Here is a 23,128-nt window from a genome sequence, read left to right on the forward strand (position 1 = left end):
TGGTTGTGCTGCTAAATAATTTGCTGTGATTAAGTTCTGTTCTTGACTAACATTTTAACCACTGTAACCCTCAAAACTAAACAGATAATCACTGCACCAATTCTCAAAGTTGCTGCAAGAAATCAACCCAGTATCAGACAAGAGCAGTCTGGTGTCAACCAGTTTGCCACCTGTAGCTAACTAGCATTTAAGATCTGTTCAATACCAAGGTGCTGGCAGCAATACACCATTTGAATTTTTCTTCCCACTGCACTATACATTGTCAGAGCTAACATAAATTACTAAAGATTTATGCACCTCTCCGTATTAGAGGGAATTTCAATGGAAAGGGAGAAAAAAAGCAATCTGCAAAAAGCATTTATGATGTCTTTTTGAAGAAAACCTACCTAGACCTGCTCAGTATCTCAATCTCCTGCTGATTCATAAACATTGTATAGTCAGCTCGGCAGCAATATGTGAAAGTTCAGTAAATGTTCAAGCAAATGGAATGCTGTTAAATTTGAACAAAAGAGTGCCCATCGAATAATCCAATACTATGCCAAACTGGTAAAGTTAGAATTAGTAACATTAAAAATCAGTTGTGTAATGAAGTGATCATGGAGAGCATTTTGGACTACAGAAACAAGAGGGACAAATTCCTTGAAGCTTTCCTTATGGTATCAGTACAGAACATCAAGATTGCCAGAGTAACAAATGTGAATTATTGCAATGTTTTAAGAATTAGAATGAGTTGGTGGAGGGATAGAGAGGCTTGGGGGAGAGGCTGGAGTATGTCAGGGTAATGGGGGAAAATAAGCACAATTGCTAATGGGGGAAAAAGAGTGCGAGGATGCAGAAACTTTAGCGAAAATGAAAGACAATCGGAAATCAAGGAGAGAGGGGCATTTGTTGTGCTGGAGACAGGCAGGCTGAGGCAATAGCAGAATTAAAGCACAAAATATTCTCCAGTTAGTGCACTGGTAGGTGACACGCCAGCTCATGAAGTAGTTAAATAGAAGGTAATGTCAGAAAGGATGCACACATCAAACTTTTAAATGAGCTGATGCTCTTGGATCCTGTGAGAATGGATAACTTAGCAAACCAGTCCAAAGCTCCAGAGGCGAGTAAAAGAGAGATTGTTTAACAGTCGGTAAGGGCTCTCTGTTAGCAGTGGGGTGATTATATGGAAGTATAAAGGAAAAATTTGGGAACCAGAAACATCTGAGGAATGAATGGAATTTGGTTTTGACTCGGGATAGAAACATAGAAAATAGGTGGAGTAGGTCATTCGTCCATGCGAGCCAGCACCGCCATTGAAAATGATCATGGCTGATCATCCAGAATCAGTACCCCATTCCTGCTTTCTCCCCATATCCCTTGATTCCTTTAGCCCTAGGAGCTATATCCAACTCTCTCTTGAATACATCGGATGAAGGCCGGGAAAAAGATACAGTAATTCCTGAGGAGTAATACTTATTGGCACGGCTAAATTTAATGGCGTTGTTCTTTCCAATGTTTAGTGCAGTAAGACTGATCCTCAGCCCAGTGGCAGCGGAGGAACCAGGAGAACTAGTCAAGCTTCATTACAAGGTAACAGAGGATGCCTTCATGGATGCAAATACCAACAGCACCTAGATGTGGGAAAGGGAAGATTCAAAGACGGAGAAGGGACTATAAAGAAAAGTTAATGCTAGTGAAGGTCTAGTTACAATTGCATAACAAAAGGGCGATTCTACAGAAGGATAGTGTGATTGCTTGCAACAAAGCCAGCGGCTAATTAACTTAAATAAGATATTTATCTCAAGACAAAATTATTCACTGCCGCTCTCAATTCACATAAAATGGAAAGAATAAAATTAAATAACATTGCAGAAAGAAAAGATGAGTTTCTACGTGATTTCAGCTGTAAGTGGTTTCTTACAGCTCTGGTGGACAAACAACACAATAAAAATACACTTCAAGAAAATACATAGCAAAAAAAATGCATAAATGTTGGCAATATAGAGGTAATTTAACAAAAGGCAATGATTCGCATTGCCATTCAAAAGTAGGTGAAGCTGTTTGCCCATTTAGACAAAGAGACACAGGTTATTCAGTGCACCACGTGCTTCAGCGCCACCATTTTACAAGACCTGCCACATTAAAAATTGTCACATCGTCAATCAATAACCAAGAACATTGAAAAGAATCCCAGATCGCCCTTGTTAAATGAGTTGCTATTACTGAAATATGATCCATTTCGACTACATAAGCACCATCATGCTCGTCTTTCATCCCAATTACAACCTCTATCATTTCCTCAATCTAGAAGCTGTTTTCAATCAACATATTCACTTATTACAGTGGGTTATATGCTAGCTACCACCTCTTCTTGTATTGAATTCTTGATTAGACAAGTCCTCTGAATTTAACATGCACCATGATTGCATGTATCAAAAACAGGGTGCCAATCACAATCTTTTAAAAAGGCTATTCGTGTTATACTCCATCACGGAGATGAGTACCAAAGTGCATTCAAAATACAGGGCTGGCATGTAAAACCAGGGTACCTCAAGACAGAGAAAGAATCTCATTACAGCAGCTTTGTTGTGAGTTTCTGCAATATAAAAAAACGCAGATAAATTCATTTCATTTGATTTTTTATCTATACTTCTGTCCCATTCTTTCATAATTACGTGTTTTAATTGTTCCTCTTGCCAAATGAAGGCTCCTAATTGCCATATATTTTTCTAATGCTCGTTTTGCTCGCCAGCTATTCGCTTCATCCTCTATTGAATTTATGTGCAGAACAATATACTTTGAACAAGCTAAGGAAAGAATAGGTATAATAGAATTCAATTTGTGAATAATAGCAAATTCATTGACAATTCTTTGCAATGATGCATGCAGAAGATGATCAAAATCATTCACTAGAATAAATATATAGATGTGCAAATGTCATTATTTAAACAATGTCTTAATTTTCATCAAATAAGTACCTCCGCTTTGCATCAGCTCTCCCGATTCATAAACTAACATTTCATTCAGGCTTTGAATTTGTAGAAATGCAGAAATCCAAATGCTGCATCAGATAATGTGATTCCTAATACGTCTGCCCTGCCATTTGATCATGACTGATCTATTTTTGCCCTCTCAACCCCATTCTCTTACCTTCTCCCTACAACCTTTGCCCCCCCCCCCCCCCACGAATCAGGAGTCAATCAATCTCCGCTTTATAAATACCCCATGACTCGGCCTCCACCTGTGTTTGTGGCAACAAATTCAAGATTCACCACCTTCTGGCATAAGAAATTCGTCCTCATCCCCATATTAAGCCTGAAACTCAAGATGCATTTCTCCTGCACTTTGTCTTTTCTTTAGTAAACCAGCATCTGCAGTTCCTTGCTTCTAGTCTCCAAGTCCTCCTGTGCCACTTCAATGACAGGTTCAGAAAAGATGCAACTCTCTGCAAGAAATGATGGGCAAGGAAGAAGTAAGGAAAGCTTATTCCAACTGGTTATCTTCTCTGTGTCCCACACAAAATGCATCGTGCACCACTCTGTCATAACCAACAGCACAATATGCCAATGGTTCTTTATTGTCGTGTGCACTGCACAGTGAAATTATTTGTGCGCAGCTCAAAAATGCACATATTTTGGCGCCATCTACAGAAGCCCAAAGTTTTGTCCACGTACTGGAGCGGCCCCCGATCCAGGAAAGCCCCAAGCTGCTGCAGGGCCTCCTCCGTCGCCCGCAACTGGCTCGGCCTGTGAAGCAACGTCCCTCTCCTCACCCGACTGCCTCTGTGTCCAGGTTGTGCTTGCTGCAACCGACCTTGAATGCACAGGAGGCGATACCCTGCTCCGTCTCCTACCGGCCCACGCCTCGTGTCCGTCGTCACCAGCCAAAGTACAAGGTGAATTTACAGAAAACTGCTTTAAGTGTCAAATTGGTCAGGAGGACACATTATTGGCAACAATGCTGAGTACAAGATTCAATGGGCAGCTCCTTCCCTCCTCTTCGACTCTCCGGTCTTTGGTGAGACCTCGGCGGTTTCAGAGCTGAAGGCAGCGGCCCCGCCGGGTCCCTCTTGGCGACTCTTCCTTCGTGGCGGCCCACTGGGTCCGCGGCACATCCCGGGAGCCTCCAGGGGCAATTCCAAGCAACATTCCCTCTCCAGTCATTGGCATCTGTTGGATGATGTTATTGTCCAACCTTCTCATCACTTGCGCCACAACAGGTGCCCATGACCTTTGTACTGGCTAATTATTATTATGCCACACTTTTTTTCTTCACGTTTCAGCAGTACTGCCTTATTTTCGGACAACATAACTTAGCAGTAAAGATTCTGAGCTGATGAAAAGTTGTTGTTCCAACACTTTCAACAAAAAAAGTTCATAAACATATTTTTTGACTATCGAGAGATTGTTTTTGTGCGCAAATTAGCAAGGAAGAAAAGACTGGAGCCGGCTTATCGTGGATGTGAAAAAGGTGAAAGAGACACAGAAGGCAAAATCAAAAATGTGACTATTTAGTTTAGTTGAGAGATGCAGTACGGAAATAGGCCCTTGGTCCCACCGAGTCAACGCTGACCAGCGAATCCCGTACACTAGCACTATCCTACACACTGGGGACAATTTACAATCTTTACCAAACCCAATTAACCTACAAACCTGCACGTCTTTGGAGTATGGGAGGAAACCAGAGCACCCGGGGAAAACGGCTCGTCTGGACATGAATTTATTGTTTGCCGCTCTAGACGAAAGCAACCTTCAGCAGAGCTTCAACAATTCCTGTATCCGATACACGTTTTGCACCTAGGTCTTGCAAATTATAGGGTTTCATAGTTGCCAGTTTTTGCCCAGTTTGACAAATATATTACATGCATCAAGCAAACTGTCTTGAGAATTCTATACTCAAACCAGTTATCTATTACCATAAAGCTCAGGGAAATGCAAAAATATTGTGGTGTTCAACATACAAGGAATGGAATTCCTTATGACACACAAGTACTATCTAAAATGGGAGAATACACAAAGGGACTCTAAATTGGATTTTAAATGTTGTTACTTAGTCAATGAACCAAAGATACAAAATCAAGAGAGGAATAGATCGGGTAGATGCAAAGAGCCTATGGCCCAGAATAGGGGAATCGATAACCAAAGGACATAGGTTTAAAGTGAGGGGGGAATGATTTAACAGGAACCCGAGGGGTAACCTTTTCACACAAAGAGTGGTGGGTGTGCGGAAACACGTGCCGGAGGAGATAGTTGAGCCGGGTGCAAATGCAACGCTTAAGAAACATTTAAACAGGTACATGGGTAGGACAGGTTTGGAGGGATATGGGCTAAACACAGGCCGGTGGGGCTAGTGCAGATGGGACACGTTGGCCACTGTGGGCACGTTGGGCCGAAGGATCTGTTTCTATGCTGTAAGAATCTATATGAAAGCCATTAAAATGTAACCCGTTTGAAGAAAAGCTGATCTGTTAGCACAAGAAACACGAATAACTTTGTGAGATCAGCAGCTAATCAATATTGAAAAGCAAATATAAAGATTGCTTCAAATTTGAAATATTGTTGCTGATTTTTCTCACCTTGGCTTTAGCATTAATTAAACCATTGAAACATAAGGCATAGAAGATAGCTACTGAGTCCATCATGCCCGACCCAGTTCTTCCAATGACTTATCCAACAATACTTTGCCCTAGTTCTTCACTCTTAACTGTGCAAGATTACACGTACAAGTTTAATTTCCTGGTATGTGCATTCACATAACTCCTCAACTGATACGACAATAGGAAAAGCTGAAATCTTTTATACTGGCAGACTATCTGCACAACATCTGATGTTGCTGAACTATTTTTTTTATTGTGGAGAAGATAGAATCGGGCCGTGCTGGGATGGGGAACTATAAGGTTTTTCTGAAGAAGGGTCTCAACCCAAAACGTCACCCATTCCTTCTCTCCAGAGATGCTGCCTGACCCGCTGAGTTGCTCCAGCATTTTGTGTCTATCTTCAACATCTGATGATGTTTCCTGTTTATGTATCGAAAAAAAACAGACTTACTTGTACTTATCCTGTTTACAAGAATGATCTCAGGAATGAGTAGGTTAACATATGATGAGTGTTGCACACTGGGCCTGCACTCGTTGGAGTTTAGAAGAATGATGGAGGGACCTCATTGAAACGTACACAATAGTGAAAGGCTGGGATAGAGTGGATGTGGAGAGGATGTTTCCACTAGTTGGAGAGTCTAGGACTAGAGGCCATAGCCTCAGAATTAAAGGACATTCTTTTAGGAAGGAGATGAGGAGGAATTTCTTTAGTCAGAGGGTGGTGAATCTGTGGAATTCTTTACCACAGAAGGCTGTGGACGCCAAGTCAGTGGATATATTTAAGGCAGTAAGATAAGATTCTTGATTAGTACGGGTGTCAGAGGCAGTTTGTTTCATCCAACAGAAGGAAGCTGATTCATTATAAAGGTTTCCATGAAGATGCAGACAAGAAAAGATAGAGAACCAATTTACATCAGAACTTCAAACAATGTATATACGCAACTTCGATGGCAGCAGAAAATGTATGGTTGCTAAATTTGACTATGATACAAAGATAGCTTGGAAAGTTGTGAAGGGAAAGTGGATAGGTTAAATTATTGAGCAAAGATTTGATTATTCTGTGGGGACACAAGAGATGCAGATGCTGGAAACTGGAGAAACAAACAAAGAGCTGCTGGTCAAACTCAGCAGGTCAGGCAGCATCTGCAGAGGGATATGGACACTCAAAGTCTTGACCTTTCATCTGGATGGAAAGAGTAGAGCAGGAAGTAGCTGGTACAAAGAGGAGGGGGAAGAAAAGTGGCGCAAAAGCAAGACTATAACGTGGGTACTTGTCAAACAGTCCATTTCTGCGGGAAAAGGGATAAAAATACTTATTTTTCAATTGTTGAGAAATTGCAGAGCTCGGAGTTGCAAAGAGATTTGGGTTTCCCCATGCATGATATAGAAACGGCCAGTTTACAAGTACAACAAGTAATTAGGAAAGCAAACATGATGTTATTGCTTTCTGCAAGGGAAACTGAACGCAATAGTAGGAGGCTTTTGCTTCAGTCAAACAGGGTCTTAGTTTCCAATGGACAGAGTTTCTCATCAACGTTAGCAACGTTAAAGGTAGAATTGGCCCACTAAGTTAAAGTCCTAAATTTGGAAAAGGTGTTAGGCAGGAACTTGCAGAGGTTGATTAGGAAATGCGTTTTACAGATAAAGGGATGTCTAGCATGTGGAAAACTGTTAATAAAGAGATTGGGAGAGTACAGGGACAGGATGTTCGTGCCAGAGTGAAGGGAAAGTCTGGCAGGTTCAGGAGGGATATTGAGGCACTAGTCAGAATAAAAGAGGCTTGTCAGGTACAGGTAGCTGGGATCAAGCAAATCCTTTGAGGTGCAGAAGAAATGTACGAGTGCACTTAAAGAAGGAAAAGAGGAGGGTTAAAAGAGATGGCTCTGGCAAACATATTTTAACTTGCAAAGAGACATTTGTTCGCACAAGATTATAGAACTTTGGACTTGTGTTGAGAATTGTGGTGGGTGTTGAGTCAAGAGTATTTTTGAGGCTAAATTAAATAGAACAGGTCACAATTTCTGTAGATTGGGCAAGGAAAGCAGGCACAACATCGGACATCATCTTGACAAACTGCAGAACGGCTCCCATTTGCATTTCTCATGCAAAATGTGTTGCAGTTTCCTGTATGACTGTGTGTAGACATTAGTCTGCTGCTTTCACAACCAAATCAGACCTACCTTGTGTGTTCATCTTTTCTGCTCTCCATATCTGAAGAGGAATTCCCAATACATACACAGAATATGGTGCCCGTTTCTCGGAAATGGTCTTTGATGACAGGGATGGAAATCAAATCTAGGCAAAACCACACCAGAACCAAACATTCCTAAATTACTTTAAGATTCATACAGAGCAAACCATGGTACTTTCAGCTGCCACGTTCCTTTAGGAATGTGTTTGGTCCATTTCTTACAACTACGTGAAACACTTGCAAGGAGATATTCCAAACCCATCAAGAGGCTACAATAAGGACTGTGCCACTGGGCAGTGCAGATCTACCACTGATTTTCTGGCAACTGGTGGTCCGGTACCTCCTTTAATCAGGACCAAATTAGGAGAGCGCAATTGATATCCCCACTGGAAGACCCCCCGAAAATGCGGTGCCTAGGCTGGGCAAACATCATCATCATCAGCACTTCAGTGGCCGATCGGCAAGTCGAGTTTGCTGCCTGAGGCCGGGGCTCTAAAACTCCAGAGCCAACAGACCAGTTCCCATAGCCGACTTATGCGACCGTACTGCGTGTCCAATTTTTCACCTGCAACTCGGGCTCTGGAACTCTGGCTCAGCCGGAGCCGGCAGATCCATTCCCACAGCCGACTTCCCAGTACCGTTTGAGTTCTCGGGGGCCCTGATCTCTGTTAGTCTGACTAAATGGATAACCCAGCAAGGCTCTGGAACCAAGGGCGCCAGAAAATCTATGGTGGATCAGTGCTATGCCGATATTCCACAGCAGCATGCTTAGGCCAAGGGCATTAATCCTGGACTCTGGCCTCTAGCTGTTTAGCTGCAGCAGTGTGTTTCAACACCAATTAAAAAGTCTCATCTCTCCTATGTTTACATTTCTTCTTCTAATGCATTGGTTATTTTAGAATAACATGCTCATAAATTCCAAATAGCCTGCAAGTAAAATAAAGCATGCAAACATCACTTAATTGAAACAAGCCTTAGATCGCCCAATTTGGCATTGTGTACATGTGTTTAAACATGATCACTGTCAGCAAAGCCACTTTACGACACAGAAAATTGACAAGGCTGAAAACAGAGCAACATTAGGCTTTCCAGTTCAAGAGATTTGGGGTGGCACAGTAATAGAGCTACTGACTCACAGCACCAGAGGCGTGGATTAAATCCCGACCTGGGATGCTTTCTGTACGGTGTTTGGACATTCTCCCTGTGGCCGGGTAGGTTTTCGCTGGGTGCTCCGTTTCCTCCCACACCAAACATGTATATTATTGGTTGATTAGCTTCGGTAAAATTGTGATTTGTCCCTAGTGTGTAGGATAGTGCAGTGTATGGGGATCGCAGGTCAGCACGGACTCTCTGGGCCGAAGGGCCAGCTTCTGCACTGTATCTCTAAAGTCTAAACTAAAGGCAATTTCCAGAGGTTGGCTGGTGGCTCCCGTCGAAATCAAGACAGCGTTTTATCATATACGACATTAAGAGTTCCCAGTAAAACGTTAATGGGGAAAAATCTCCTCTGTTTGGAAACAGTAAGAGCAAAGGAACATGGCTGAAGATGACTGGCTCAAGAGCTCCTTGCTGCTCCTCAGTCCATGTGCAGCAAGATCTGGTCAACCTGGGTGATAAGTGGCACATAACATTCATGTTACACATGCAAGGCAATGACAAGCTAGGTTCCCCGGCTGCTTTTATAACACATCTATCAAGAATCTAACCATCCTTCTTCTCTGTTCAGCAACGTTACCATTGCTGAACCTTCACTTCTGCATGCAGCCACCGGCCAGGTAGTTACGACTGACCAGAAACGTAAAATGATTTCCTTATACTTTGAAGCTACAATGAGTAACGTTTTTGAATCATAATTGAGAACCTCAATTTTTATTTGACACAAACCCACGGATCCTTTATCTTAGGTGAAAATGAGTGACTTCTAAAGTAGGTATAGTCTAAGGAGCACAACAGCATAGAAAGTAGCATGGATGTTTTAAACCAAAATGGGTTCAACTGGGAGATCTTAGACACACTAAATACCCTTGGCATTCTAAATATGCCACTTATCAGGAAAAGTATTATTTGTTGAAGAGTTTATACATGGACACCACACATCTTAACTTAATGCTTCAAGGGTTAAATTCTGAAGATAAGTTGCATACATTTGACTAATATTTCTGTGTTTAAAAGGTTTATTTGTGCCCCGGTGGAAGGCATTTTATCGATGAGCCTTCAACTCGGCAAAAAGGGAAAAATCATTTCTCATGGGAAGATAAAAAACAGAATTGTCTTGAAATTAGAGTTGATGCATTTAGAACTGTATTTAACAAGCACTTTTTCTGTTTTCTGGAATGGAGAAATCATTCTCCACTAAAACTACCTCAACTAAATATTTGGTCGATAAACATACCAAACATATGGAACAAATGTGATCAGATATAGTATAAAAATCAGCCACTAGCCACCGTCTAACAGTCAAGGAATATCAACCATTGAACTCCGCTGCAATAAGCTGATCAAGTGATCTCATGCTGTTCATGCAGTGGACAAAACCAACTTGAATGTTTATTCCCTGAAATGCACAAATTATATGCATATTAAATGTTGCTTACAGTACGCCACTCATGGATTGAGTCAGTTGCTCCCGTTCAAATGCTGACTAGTCTGCTACACACGTCGGCAACTCCTTTCTTTATATCAGATTAGTAGATAATAGATGTCTCCTAGTATTGCTTTAGCACATTCAATAGGAAGCACCTGTCATTCAATGAACATATCAGGACAAAGTAAAATAGGGGGATGGATGGAGGTGGGGGGGGGGAGAGAAATAAGTTGCGCAATTGGGAAATTGTTTCAACACTGAGCATATTTCCTGCATGAGTCCAAGGAATCCATCAGACCAAACAGTTTCTTTCACAAATGAAGACGAATGCCTAGCCCAACATCTGTACGTTCTCATCCAATGAATTTGTCCCCATTAAATGAAAGACACCATTTTATTCTTACATTCCCCTTACCTTTATCCTGCTCAGAGACCACCTTTTCCAGTGCATAATCCCAGTCAAATATGTAGCGATAATAGCACAGCTGGATGTACAGGGCCTTATCTGGATACTGGAGGGGGAAGGGTGGAGAGATATAATGATAGATTAATCTGACTACTGCAATTTCAAATTCCAATTTCACCTTTTAAAACCGGCTTTTACAATGCTGGGGACATCACTTCTAACTAAATGGCGTGAAATTTCCAGTTCCAATTTACTTTCCTGTGTTTCCATTAGCCCAGTCATCACACTTTTTAACTAATATTTAACCATACAACTAGGTTTAGATTGGGCTCTGAGACTAAAAGGAATGTGTTCTCAGCAAACTGCTCCTTTCACATCATCTGACAAATATGATAATCTGTACTATTTGTCAAAAATGTGATTACTTATTCATCTAAAAACCCAAGGATAGTGATTCAGTTATTTGTTTAGTTTTAGATTCAGCAGTAATTGACGGTACACATCTCCCTGACTGCACACATGCAGCTGGTTGAATAGAACAGTGAAATTGCCTCCTTCATAATAGTTTGTTTTGATAATGCATTGTGTGTCGAGATGATGAGAAACAGTTGCTGTCAATTTGATTAGCCATTATATTTTTATGTTAATTGCCATTATTGGGTCCATTCTGTTTAGTGTCACCATAGAAGCCATACAATGTTAGCATAAATAACAAATTTGAGTAAATTAGGAAGATATATTTTTGCCAATTCATTTTAATTGCCCCTCAGTCCTTCCGTTGGTTAACGCAGCTGTTGACCCATAATAAGCGCTAGGTCAACATAACTGCTTGTCAATTCAGAAATGCAAAGTGCTTTGTAGCTGGTAATGGATATACAACTGCTCTTGCCAGCCAGCTGTAGCAGCCATTGACAATCTATATTGACAGCAATGCCAGAAATGGCAGCTCCTTGCAGTGCCCCCAATAAGAACAAAATTAGCCAATGCCTATCCTGTCTCCCAGACTACATAATAATGCCGAGGTTAAGACACACTTTTTAATAAATCTTTTTAAAATATGTTTTGTATATACATTAAAAACTCAACGTTTGCACTTCTCTGTCAAAGAAAAAGCCATTTTCAAACAATGCATATCGCCTTGTCGTTTTTCACACAGGCCTGGTCCACATCTTCCACTGTTGAAACATTTGGTCACGGTCAAAATGGAAAGGCGCTGGCTTGATCGTAATAACCAGAAATGATGCATTTTGTCAAACCTTTCTGCGCTCTCATTTCCATAAATCCTTTCAAGCTTGAAAAAAAACCCCAGCAAATACTTGCAGATTAAATGATGTAAACAGTTATTTCTGTGCAACTATCCCACCAAGTGTGATCAAAGTAATTAAAGAAACAGGTCAGGTCAATTAGAAACATTAATGCAACGGCATAAACAATTCACATTTTTTTCTTCAATGACAGAAGTTCTTCACCAATAAACAGGTTTGTTTATATATTCCATGGCCAAATAATTACTCCAGCTCCATATACCACATCATTTTGTCAGTTCAAACAATCACAGATGGAATTCTTTGATACATATTCCTCCCTCCAACAGGGCTTATTTTTTTGTGTAAAAAAAGAGAAAAATTGGAGGGCTGATTTTTCACCCTGAAGAGGAACTAAATTCAATCAAATAAAGCAAACCACTTTGAGGAAAACATACCAGCAGAAATAAACGGTGTCAATTATCTTTTGGTTGCTTAGAGATGATTTAACGAGTTCCTGAGAACGGGCCATTAGCTAACATTTGCTTTCGCTATTAAAGCTGGATACCGTTTTCACCTCTCTCCCATCTCCCGTAGTTTAGCACCTGTCTTTGTTTGGGAGTGACATCTATTTCTCTTTTCACCAGGAATTCAGCACATTTTTAGGCCTGAGTGAGTAAGGAGCAAACCAGCTGTGAAATTGTTTCTTGAGAGACTCTCCTCTTCATAACATTTGCGCAGTCGTTAATAAAGGAAATGACCTGTTGCCCTCCTCTGGCCAGTCAATTGCACATATGAAATATATTTCAGTAACACCAATTTTTTTTTGGTTATTGAAACAATTGATGATCTAGTTCTAAAAGGCAGTATGATTACATCAAAATTACTTTCAAGACCAGTGTATTTACAATAGATAGTCATTTTCGGCATGTCCTCAAAACCCATTTTGAGTGAATAGCCCGAATAAAGCCAACACTTTCTGCAGCTGCAGTTAAAAAAAAATCCAATCAGTTCTCCTGAAGCAAAAAATGTTCTTATTTTAGTTACCGTTAATGGGCTTAAATAAAGAAAGGAGGCTATCTGCAACTTAGGGTTGCGTGATGAGTCAATATCTGCAGAAAATATGTAAATCTTTACAAGGCAAACACAGTTGGAAACAAAGACATTTAGCTGATGCAGTATTTGATGTCTCCACTTTTTTTGTGCGCATAATTTCTTCCCATTGAAAGCTATAATTGCCTGCCATTTGACGATATTCATGCTCAATTTTTGAAATTAATTTCAACTGGGAAAATGTAGAAATGTCATCTCCATTGAAAGGGATTTGATTTCAATTATCCTTGCTCAAAGGACTGTGATTTCCAAATACACTTAAGCAAAATTATGACAAGAATTTTTGTTCCAGAAATTTACTGTTTAAAGACCGATTAGGCGATAAATGGACTCGCTTTGAATTGAAGTGAATGCACCAGTTTCCATCTGAAAGGCACTCAATTATCTTTGATTGCTCCTGTTACAATATATCAAATAGAGATACCTGCTATTGCTGTAATTTGTGTGAAAATTAACATGCTGCAATTTCCACAGGAAAAAAAGGAAGCCCTAATGGGCCTTTAAACGTACGTCAATAAAAGGCAAAGAGAAGAAAAAAAAATTAATTTACGGAAAATATTACGAAATGCACCTGTACATAACTCTGACCAATTACAACACAATCAAGCAGGGGTAACATTACTCTCTCATTTAATCTGGACACAATAATAGCCAATCTTTCACCTCATAATAAAACTGGGTCGGTAACCATTTTTTGTCAATAAAGCCGCGGTGCTTGATTTGAGTAAGGACAAGGAATGAGCAGGAAAGCTCATGTGTTATTCAGTGTATAGTTTAAGATGCTACTTCAGGGAGGCAAATTGTCCAGTTTGGATAATGGCAACTACCCAAACTGGGTGCTCTACCCCATGGTGGATGAACCACATGGGGCAAAGCAGAAACTGCAAACCCCTTCTTCGAAGGAGGGACGGAGGGGTGGGGCGAGAGAGGAACGAGGGAGGGGAGGAATGAAGGGGCGAGGGGAGAAACGAGGGGACGGGGAGGAACGAGGGGGCGAGGGGAGGAACGAGGGGGCGAGGGGAGGAACGAGGGGGTGAGGGCGAGAGAAAAAGTGGAGTGGATGGAGAAAGAAGGGCATTAAGCGGTAGAGTAATACACATTCAAAACAAAATGGGACACACACACTTTCTCATCTTCAATTCATATGTCCATTCATATTCTTAATGTCCTTTTCCTGTCCATTCTACAGGTAATCTTCATCCAATTATGCAATTATGAACAGTGGGAGTGGTGCAGGATTTGAAGTCATTGGCATTTGTTCAGTTACATACTCGCCACCACTCTCACCCTCTTAATGCAACTTGGCAGAATGTGTATATTTAGTTGCAGTCAAAGTAGAATGGCTTCAGTGCACTCTCAAAACAAGCTGGGCATCCCCAGATACTGCAGACATTGATACCAAGCCAATTAACCTACAAGCCTGTAGGAAACCGAAGATCTCTTAGAAAATCCATGCAGTTCACAGGGAGAATGTACAAACTCTGTACAGTCAGGGACGAACCTGGGTATCTGGCGCTGTAAGGCAGCAACTCTACTGCTATGCCCCCGTTTCCTCCTCTCTGCTTGGTGAACATATGAACAGTTGCACATATTCATGTTCCAGAATAGGAGCAGCTGTTTTGTTGCTGCCTCCTGTAGGCGTGAATTAATGCGACAATGCTATTACTTTTACGGCTAGTGTCAAACCTCTCCTCATGTTTATATGGTTAATCTTTGACTCTTCCATTCCTTTTCTGGATCTGTCATCACCTCAGGAACTGGGTTGGTTGTTAACATCCATTACATCCCCACCAACTCCCACAGGTATCTCAAGTACTCTTCGTCCTAGATGTGGTGAGTGGAGAGGATAGAGAGTAGATGTGGGGAGGACGTTTCCAGTTGTTGGAGAGCCTGGGACCAGAGGCCACATCCGCAGAATAAAAGGACGTAATTTTAGAACAAAGGTGAGGAGGAATTTCTTTAGCCAGTGGGTGGTGAATCTGTGGAATTCATTGCCACAGATGGCCATGGAGGCCAAAGTCATTGGGTTGATTTAAAGTGGAGATTGATAGGTTCCTGATTAGTGAGGACATCCTAGGTTACGGAGAGGAGGCAGGACAATGAAGCTGAGAGTGGGAAAAATAGATCAGCCATGATCAAATGGTAGAGCAGTTTCGATGGGCTGAATGGCCCAATTTTGCTCGTATGTCCTGTGGTCCCCCGCTGCTTCATGCAAGGGCTCTATTCCATTGTCCCAGTTCTTTCGTCTCCACTGCATTTGCTAAGATGAGGAGACTTTCTGCGCAGCTATCTCCGAAATACAATCCATCTTCCTGAAGGACAGACTTCTCGCATCTCATCCATTACCAGCACTTCACACCATCCCACTCCCTGGGCCTCAGATTCTGCCCCACTAGCCCCTACAATCAAGAGATAATACTCCATAATGTCCACCACCTACAAAAAGATTCCATAACCTGACACATCTCACATCTAAGATAGACATAAAATGCTGGAGTAACTCAGCATGACAGGCAGCATCTCTGGAGAGAAGGAATGGTTGATGTTTCAGGTCGAGACTCTTCTTCAGACATCTCACATCTCCTCCCCTTTCAGTACTTTGCAACTCCCTGGTCCAATCCCACCAACCTATCAAAGACATTCACTCAGCCAACCCTTCTTGCAGTTTTACGAGCTTCCTTTGTCTTCCTGCCACTTCTGACAAAGTGTCTTTGGCCCACAATGCAGACCCACTTCACTTTCCACAGATGCAGCTTGACCTGATGAATATTTCCAACATTTTCTGTTTCTATTTATAAAACTTTAGGGATACTCCAAATGCACTTGTTTGCTGGACTGGGAGATTATGGCACTCCAGCAATGGCATTTGAAGGACGAATAGCCTATTCATCTTACACTTTTTTTTTACTACCTTGAATGGTATTCTTTTAATGTATTAACAAGAAACAAAACCTTTTTCAATATCTCAGTGAACTATATGACAATTTATCAGGATTCTCACAAACTCAGTTAGTTTTGTGGCATTCAAGAGACTTTGGGATAGGCATCAGTGCAAAGTTGCCGGCAATTCAAAACATGCTCACTTGGATTAATTTAGTTTTGGAAAAAAAGCAAAGGTATTTGATTCCCCTAGTGGAATGGATCATGATTGTCGACCTCAAATTGTGATCTCATTTTACGCAAGAGAAAAAAAAAATTTTCTTAATATCTGATAAGCTGTTGGCTTGAACTTGTGTCACTAATTGGTGGAAGACTTTTCTGGGCTTCAAAAGTAAATCTCTGGCAATAAAGCAACTTGAAAGGAATATGTGGCATTTGGTCTCCGTTGGATGAATAATGTACCTGAAGCGGGCTGACTTCCACTTGTCTCAGTGACACTGGGCCAATGCTGTGTGGTCAAAGCCTATTCTAATCTGCGCACATAATCTATGTGGGTTCCTAAGGGAATTCCAGAGATGTCATCTTTCAGATGAGAGGGCATAGGATTAAGGTGGGAGCGAAGGGGTCTGAGAGGGACCTTGCGCAACATTTTCACTCAAAGGGTAATCCATATCTGGAATAAGCTGCCAGAGGAAGTTATGGAAGCCGATACAATTACAACTCTTAAAAGGCATCTGGACGGACACATGGATTGGAAAGGTTTGGGCTTGCCCCATTTGCAGGTACTAGCCCAATAATTCATTTTGGTTGGCATGGAAAGGGTGGGCTGAAGGGCCTGTTTCCATGTTGCCTAACTATGAATATATTAATCAGAGGCCACAAATATTGGTCTATGTTGGTTCATGATACCACTTCCCCATTTGAAGAAGACTAGTTTCTCTGATGTTCTGGCTCATATTTTCCCCGTCAGGCAACAGTATCAAAACTGATGAGCGGCTGTGTTTCATCTACTTATGTAAAATTACAAAATAAATTAATTCAGTGAGAAGCACACTGACATGTCCTGAGAATATTAAATGCACCACATTAAAAAAAACAATTCCTTCTCTCCACAAGGAAGGAAGATTGGATCTGGCACATGTGAGGTTTCCAAAATGGAGAAACTACCAATAATCACACTATCAATTTTATGTGTTCCTTTAGTCCAGAGAGGATGCATGGTACATTTACAGGTGTGACTGATTGACACAGAGTTCAAAGAAGATCACGGAATCATAGTTATACATAGGAAACAGGTCCTTTGGCCCAACTTGCCCATCTACATCTACACTCATCACACCTGCCTGTGTTTGGTTTTGTCTGTTCGTCTATACTATTACTAAAACTTTCATCTTGACCACTGCATTGTAATTAAATTTACGCAAAAGCGCTACCCTATATCGCTAGGATCTGTTCGCCACCTTACTCACTGGTCTCCTTTATTCCAAGACACCAAGTTTTGTTCTGATCGGAAAAATATGAGAAAGATTACGAAGGTTTAAAAAATCGTGATATCAGCAGATTGGTCCTCTCTCCTGTCAGTCACCATGAAGGTAACGCCCCTTCCGGCACCCGCTGGAGAATACATCCCCGGAGGCGGGGCTGAGTAAACAGGCCATGCTAATTGAGTCTGCAAGAGTGGAGTCGGGAAATCCGCTGTGTGGTCAGGGGAAGCCGCTGTGTGGAGTCGGGAGGTGCTGTGTGGTGCTGCGACCAATGGCCGCTGAGTGGAGTCCCGCCTCCCTCCCCCAACAAACCCCCTTACCCCCACCCCCACACATCCCCCTTACCCCCCCCCACACACCCCCCTCCCCCACACCCCCCTCCACCCCACACACACCCGCACCCCCCATTTACCCCTCCCCCTTCCCCCCACACCACCCCAACCCCCCTACACCACCCCAACCCCCCCAACACCACCCCCTCCCACCCACCCACCCGCTGTCTGGCCGGGGGGTGCTGTGTGGTGCCACGGCCGGTGGCCACTGAGTGGAGTCCATCACTCCCCCACACACCCCCCTTGCCCCATTCCTTCCCACACCCTCCCTCCCCCCCATCCCCCCCCAACCTCTCCCACACCAACCCCCCTCCCACACCATGATGGAATATTGCATTGGGGAATGGGTTGCATTGGGGGACCAGGCCTCCCGTGTGACTGGGACCCAAGGGGTCCCACTTAGTCTAGTATCCCTCTAAATCTGTCGTATCCATGTACTGTCTAATTGTTTCCTAAACATTGCAATAGTACCAGCCCAAACTACCTCCTCTGGCAGCACGTTCCATACAGCCACCCACCCTTTGTGTTTGAAAGTTCCCCTCAGAATCCTATTAAATCTTTTCCCAAAATACACTCTGGTTTCTCTTCAGATCATACAAATTATTTGATGCAAAATCAAAGACTGTGGAACATTGAAAGTGTGAAAAAGCTATGTGGGTCTTGAAGAAAAGTAAAAGACCAAAATGTTAGATTAAATATAATATTGTGTTGAATGAACAAACTGGATGTGTTACTTGGATATACTACTTTTGCCAGATTAAAATAAATCAGAGCTGGATCTTAAGTACTGTATAAACATTGAGAGCAAAATAATAACATTGTAATAATTATTCTAGACTTCTAGGTTATTAAAAAAAAGTCAAACAAGAGCAAATTTCATCCACTTTACTGAAAGACATCAAACCCTAACCCTAATGCATGAAGAAATGCATGTACCAGTGTTGCAGGATGAGAAGGCTGTAACAGTCATCAGAAGCAGTGTTCATGCACACTAGATCTTGGCTTTCTTTTTCATGCAACAGCCAAAGGGAACAGATCAGTGACAGATTGCCCGGTCAAATGCAATGTCATAGTCAGGCAGAGCGCCCTGTGATATTAGCCTGCGGAAAGACCACCTCTGAAGTTAATTGGATGGAGGGGTAATTTGCTGAGGGAATTTTTTTTAAAGTTAACGAGAAAAGATAAGGCAATAGTGCAGGGTAGTAAAATAAGTAATGATAAGCAGGATCAGTAGGAAAGATAGACGCAATAAGCTGGAGTAACTCAGCGGGACAGGCAGCATCTCCGGAGAGAAGGAAAAAAGACTGAAAAAGGGTCTCGACCCGAAACGTTACCCATTCCTTCTCTCCAGAGATGCTGCGTGTCCCACTGAGTTACTCCAGCTTTTTGTGTCTATCTTCAGTTTAAACCAGCCTCTGCAGTTCCTTCTTACACACTCAGTTAGGAAAGAGTTGTGAATGCAAATACAAGAGTGCATCACTGACTAGAGTCAGAGTAGGGACAAATGGTACGAAGGCAAAATTGAAGACTCATTACATGAATGCAGACAGTATTTGCAACTAGGTAGGTGCGATAATGGTACAAATAGAAATAAATGGCTTCAATCTAAGTTAATGGATTTAATGGAAAAGATACTTAGAGATAATATATATAAGCATCTGGATAAACAGGGCCTGATTAGGAACAGTCAACATGGATTTGTGCCTGGAAGGTCATGTTTGACTAATCTTCTTGAATTTTTTGAAGAGGTTACTAGGGAAATTGACAAGGGTAAAGCAGTGGATGTTGTCTATATGGACTTTAGTAAGGCCTTTGACAAGGTTCCTCATGGAAGGTTGGTTAAGAAGGTTCAACTGTTGGGTATAAATGCAGGAGTAGCAAGATGGATTCAACAGTGGCTGAATGGGAGAAGCCAGAGGGTAAAGGTGGATGGCTGTTTGTCGGGTTGGAGGCAGGTGACTAGTGGGGTGCCTCAGGGATCTGTGTTGGGTCCTTTGTTGTTTGTCATGTACATCAATGATCTGGATGAAGGTGTAGTAAATTGGACTTGTAAGTATGCAGATGATACCAAGATAGGGGGTGTTGTGGATAATGAAGAGGATTTCCAAAGTCTACAGAATGATTTAGGCCATTTGTTAGAATGGGCTGAAAGATGGCAGATGTAGTTTAATGCTGATAAATGTGAGGTGCTACACCTTGGCAGGACAAATCAAAATAGGACATACATGGTAAATGGTAGGGAATTGAAGAATGCAGTTGAACAGAGGGATCTGGGAATAACCGTGCATAGTTCCTTGAAGGCGGAATCTCATATAGACAGGGTGGTAAAGAAAGCTTTTGGTATGCTAGCCTTTATAAATCAGAGCATTGAGTATAGAAGCTGGGATGTAATGTTAAAATTGTACAAGGCATTGGTGAGACCAAATCTGGAGTATGGTGTACAATTTTGGTCGCCCAATTATAGGAAGGATGTCAACAAAATAGAGAGAGTACAGAGGAGATTTACTAGAATGTTGCCTGGGTTTCAACAACTAAGTTACAGAGAAAGGTTGAATAAGTTAGGTCTTTATTCTCTGGAGCGCAGAAGGTTAAGGAGGGACTTGATAGAGGTCTTTAAAATGATGAGAGGGATAGACAGAGTTGATGTGGACAAGCTTTTCCATTGAGAATAGGGAAGATTCAAACAAGAGGACATGACTTCAGAATTAAGGGACAGAAGTTTAGGGGTAACATGAGGGGGAACTTCTTTACTCAGAGAGTGGTAACGGTGCGGAATGAGCTTCCAGTGGAAGTGGTGGAGGCAGGTTCGTTGGCATCATTTAAAAATAAATTGGATAGGCATATGGATGAGAAGGGAATGGAGGGTTATGGTATGAGTGCAGGCAGGTGGGACTAAGGGAAAAAAAGTTGTTCGGCATGGACTTGTAGGGCCAAGATGGCCTGTTTCCATGCTGTAATTGTTATATGGTTATATGGTTATAAGCCATTATCAAGAAGTGGTTGCAAAGTGACCAAGGTGGGGAAAATTAAATATTCCAGGATTCTTTAAGTTTTCAAAGGGGAAAAAAAGCAAAATGAGATAGGAGGCAGATGGCTCTGATATTAAAGAATAGGATGGTGATAAAGAGGATGGATCACTGCAAAAAAGAACAATAAATAGTTTCTGTTTCTGGGAAGCTAAGTAGCCTCAAAGGGAATAAATCACTGATGGGAATTGTTTAAAGGCTCTCAAAGAGCGGGATCAATGTGGGGCATTGCATAAGTCAGAAATTAAGGTCACGTAATCATAGACTTGCCTAGCACAGATGTGGGCTTTTTCAGCCCATCTCAACCATGCCAACTGCAATGCTTCTCAACACTCATCCTATTTGTCTGCATTGGGCCCATACCCCTCTGCGCCTTTCCTATTAATGTACCTACTGAGTCCCAAATGCCCTTTAAATATAGTTGTAACCGCCTCAACCACCTCCCTAGCAGATTGCTCCAGATAACCACCATCCGATGTGTGATATAGGTATCCCTTGGATCTTTAAATTTCTCCCTTTCATCTTAAACATGTGCCCTCTAGTTTTACACTGCCCTGCCCTGGGAAAAGGACTGGCTATCTATTATATTTGTGGCCCTTATATAATTATAGAAATCTCGGTAAGGTTACCTACAGTATCCAGTGTGGATACACCAGTCTAACATTTTCGCGCCTAGAAAGTCTTCTATTCCAGGCAACATCCCAGTGAATGCAACCCCTCTTGCACTCACTCTATAGTCACCACATTCTTACTGCAGTGCAGTGACCAGAACTGAACACAATACTCCAAGTTTGGTCTAACCAATCTTTTGTACAGCTGCAATAGCATAGAGAAATTGGACTGCAAATTGTGAAGTATTTTAAGGTAAAGAAAGAAAAAGATTATTGGTCAATGAATTGGCAAGTTTAAAAAGCAACTAAAGACCATCAAGGCACTTTTAGTACCTTTGCATACTGAGACTCGCTAGAACATGGAACACCGAAACAGAATGAATAGTAGAGGACTATTATCTCAAGTTGAAAAGAAAATGTTCAAAAGACAGGAGCAGACAAAGAATAGATGGAAGAACAGACCAGTTAGATAGGTCTTTCAGATTCTCCTTGGCTACCATTGCCTCCTCCTGTTCTGCAAACAAATTCTAAGATTCGCTGTTGCAACAACCTGATATGAAAATATTATGATGTTAGTATTGATAACCAGGGTTTTCAAATTAGACATTGACCAGCATCAGTAAATCACAGACCATGTTAGCATTATGTAAGCTTTGTGAAAATAAAACTAAATTGAAAAGTCTACAGTAACAATACAAGAGTTATTACCTCTGGCTTAAGTGCACCCTTTGCACAAGTCTGGCATAATGGAACGTTACGCGAGAACCTCAATGGAAGCTGACGAGTACGATTTTGGCATGTTTGGTCTTCACAAACGAGCCATCCCTGCAAATTGAGCAAAGCAAAATCATGAAAAGCTTTCATTAGCCAAAATTCAGAGCCTCTCTAATATTAGCTTTGAGTTCATAAGCCTTATGACTGAATACCAGCAAGAGGCAGGGTAACAATATGCCCAGAAATAACACTTGTAAACTTATAGTATACTGGAGATCACAACCAGTGTAATGACACTTTCAAAAGGAGTATCATTTTATTCTACGACCAATGTGCACAGGGTGTAATTTATGGATTAAATGATACATACAGGCAATGCAAGACAGTGCAATCATAAAAATATTACAGTATTTTTAAATAATATCAGTCCACGTGGACTCCATAGCCTTATATTTTTTAATTTAACCAAGGAACTAAAATTACAAAAAACATCTTTGGAGATTCACTGAGGAAGAGCAGGTTCTCAATTAGTGGAGCTCAAATCTTCTCAGTAAAACATCTCTGAATGTGACATGATTGCAGAAGACAATCTGTGGAAGATTGCAAATATGCAATTGTTTAAACATCTCCCAAGGCTCTCAAGTTTTCTGATGCTCTTCCCATATTTACCACAATTATGATCCAAAACATATTTTGGCCTTTGTGCATCGCTAATTCATGGACTAATTGCTCTACAAGTTTTAAAGGTCCATCTCATCTCCAATTATAGCCTCAGCAGAAAATGATGTGGAAACGGAGGAGAAACAGTCAATCTCGGTGTTTCAACCCAGTTTCTATCTTGGGTATGGAACCAGATTAAAATAAATCCCAAAGAATTTATTTTCTGCATTTTCTTTATCCTAATTTAAAATTGGGAAAATAAATTGAGATTTCACTTTATCTGCTGCCACACCTCAATCTCTCCTTCA

The 23,128-nt window shown here is 41.5% G+C and overlaps 1 protein-coding gene across 1 annotated transcript in view; it reads right to left on the reverse strand.

The window, feature by feature from the left end:
* Window positions 1-23,128, reverse strand: part of pola1 (polymerase (DNA directed), alpha 1) — a gene marked incomplete at its 5' end in the record, with an annotated part of 231,094 nt that overhangs the window by 31,975 nt on the left and 175,991 nt on the right. Inside the window, 2 exon segments of the mRNA XM_055645304.1 lie at window positions 10,766-10,862; window positions 22,155-22,271. Coding sequence (XP_055501279.1) covers window positions 10,766-10,862; window positions 22,155-22,271 — 214 coding nt within the window.

Source organism: Leucoraja erinacea, chromosome 13, assembly GCF_028641065.1.
Source record: "Leucoraja erinacea ecotype New England chromosome 13, Leri_hhj_1, whole genome shotgun sequence".
Lineage (NCBI taxonomy): Eukaryota > Metazoa > Chordata > Chondrichthyes > Rajiformes > Rajidae > Leucoraja > Leucoraja erinaceus.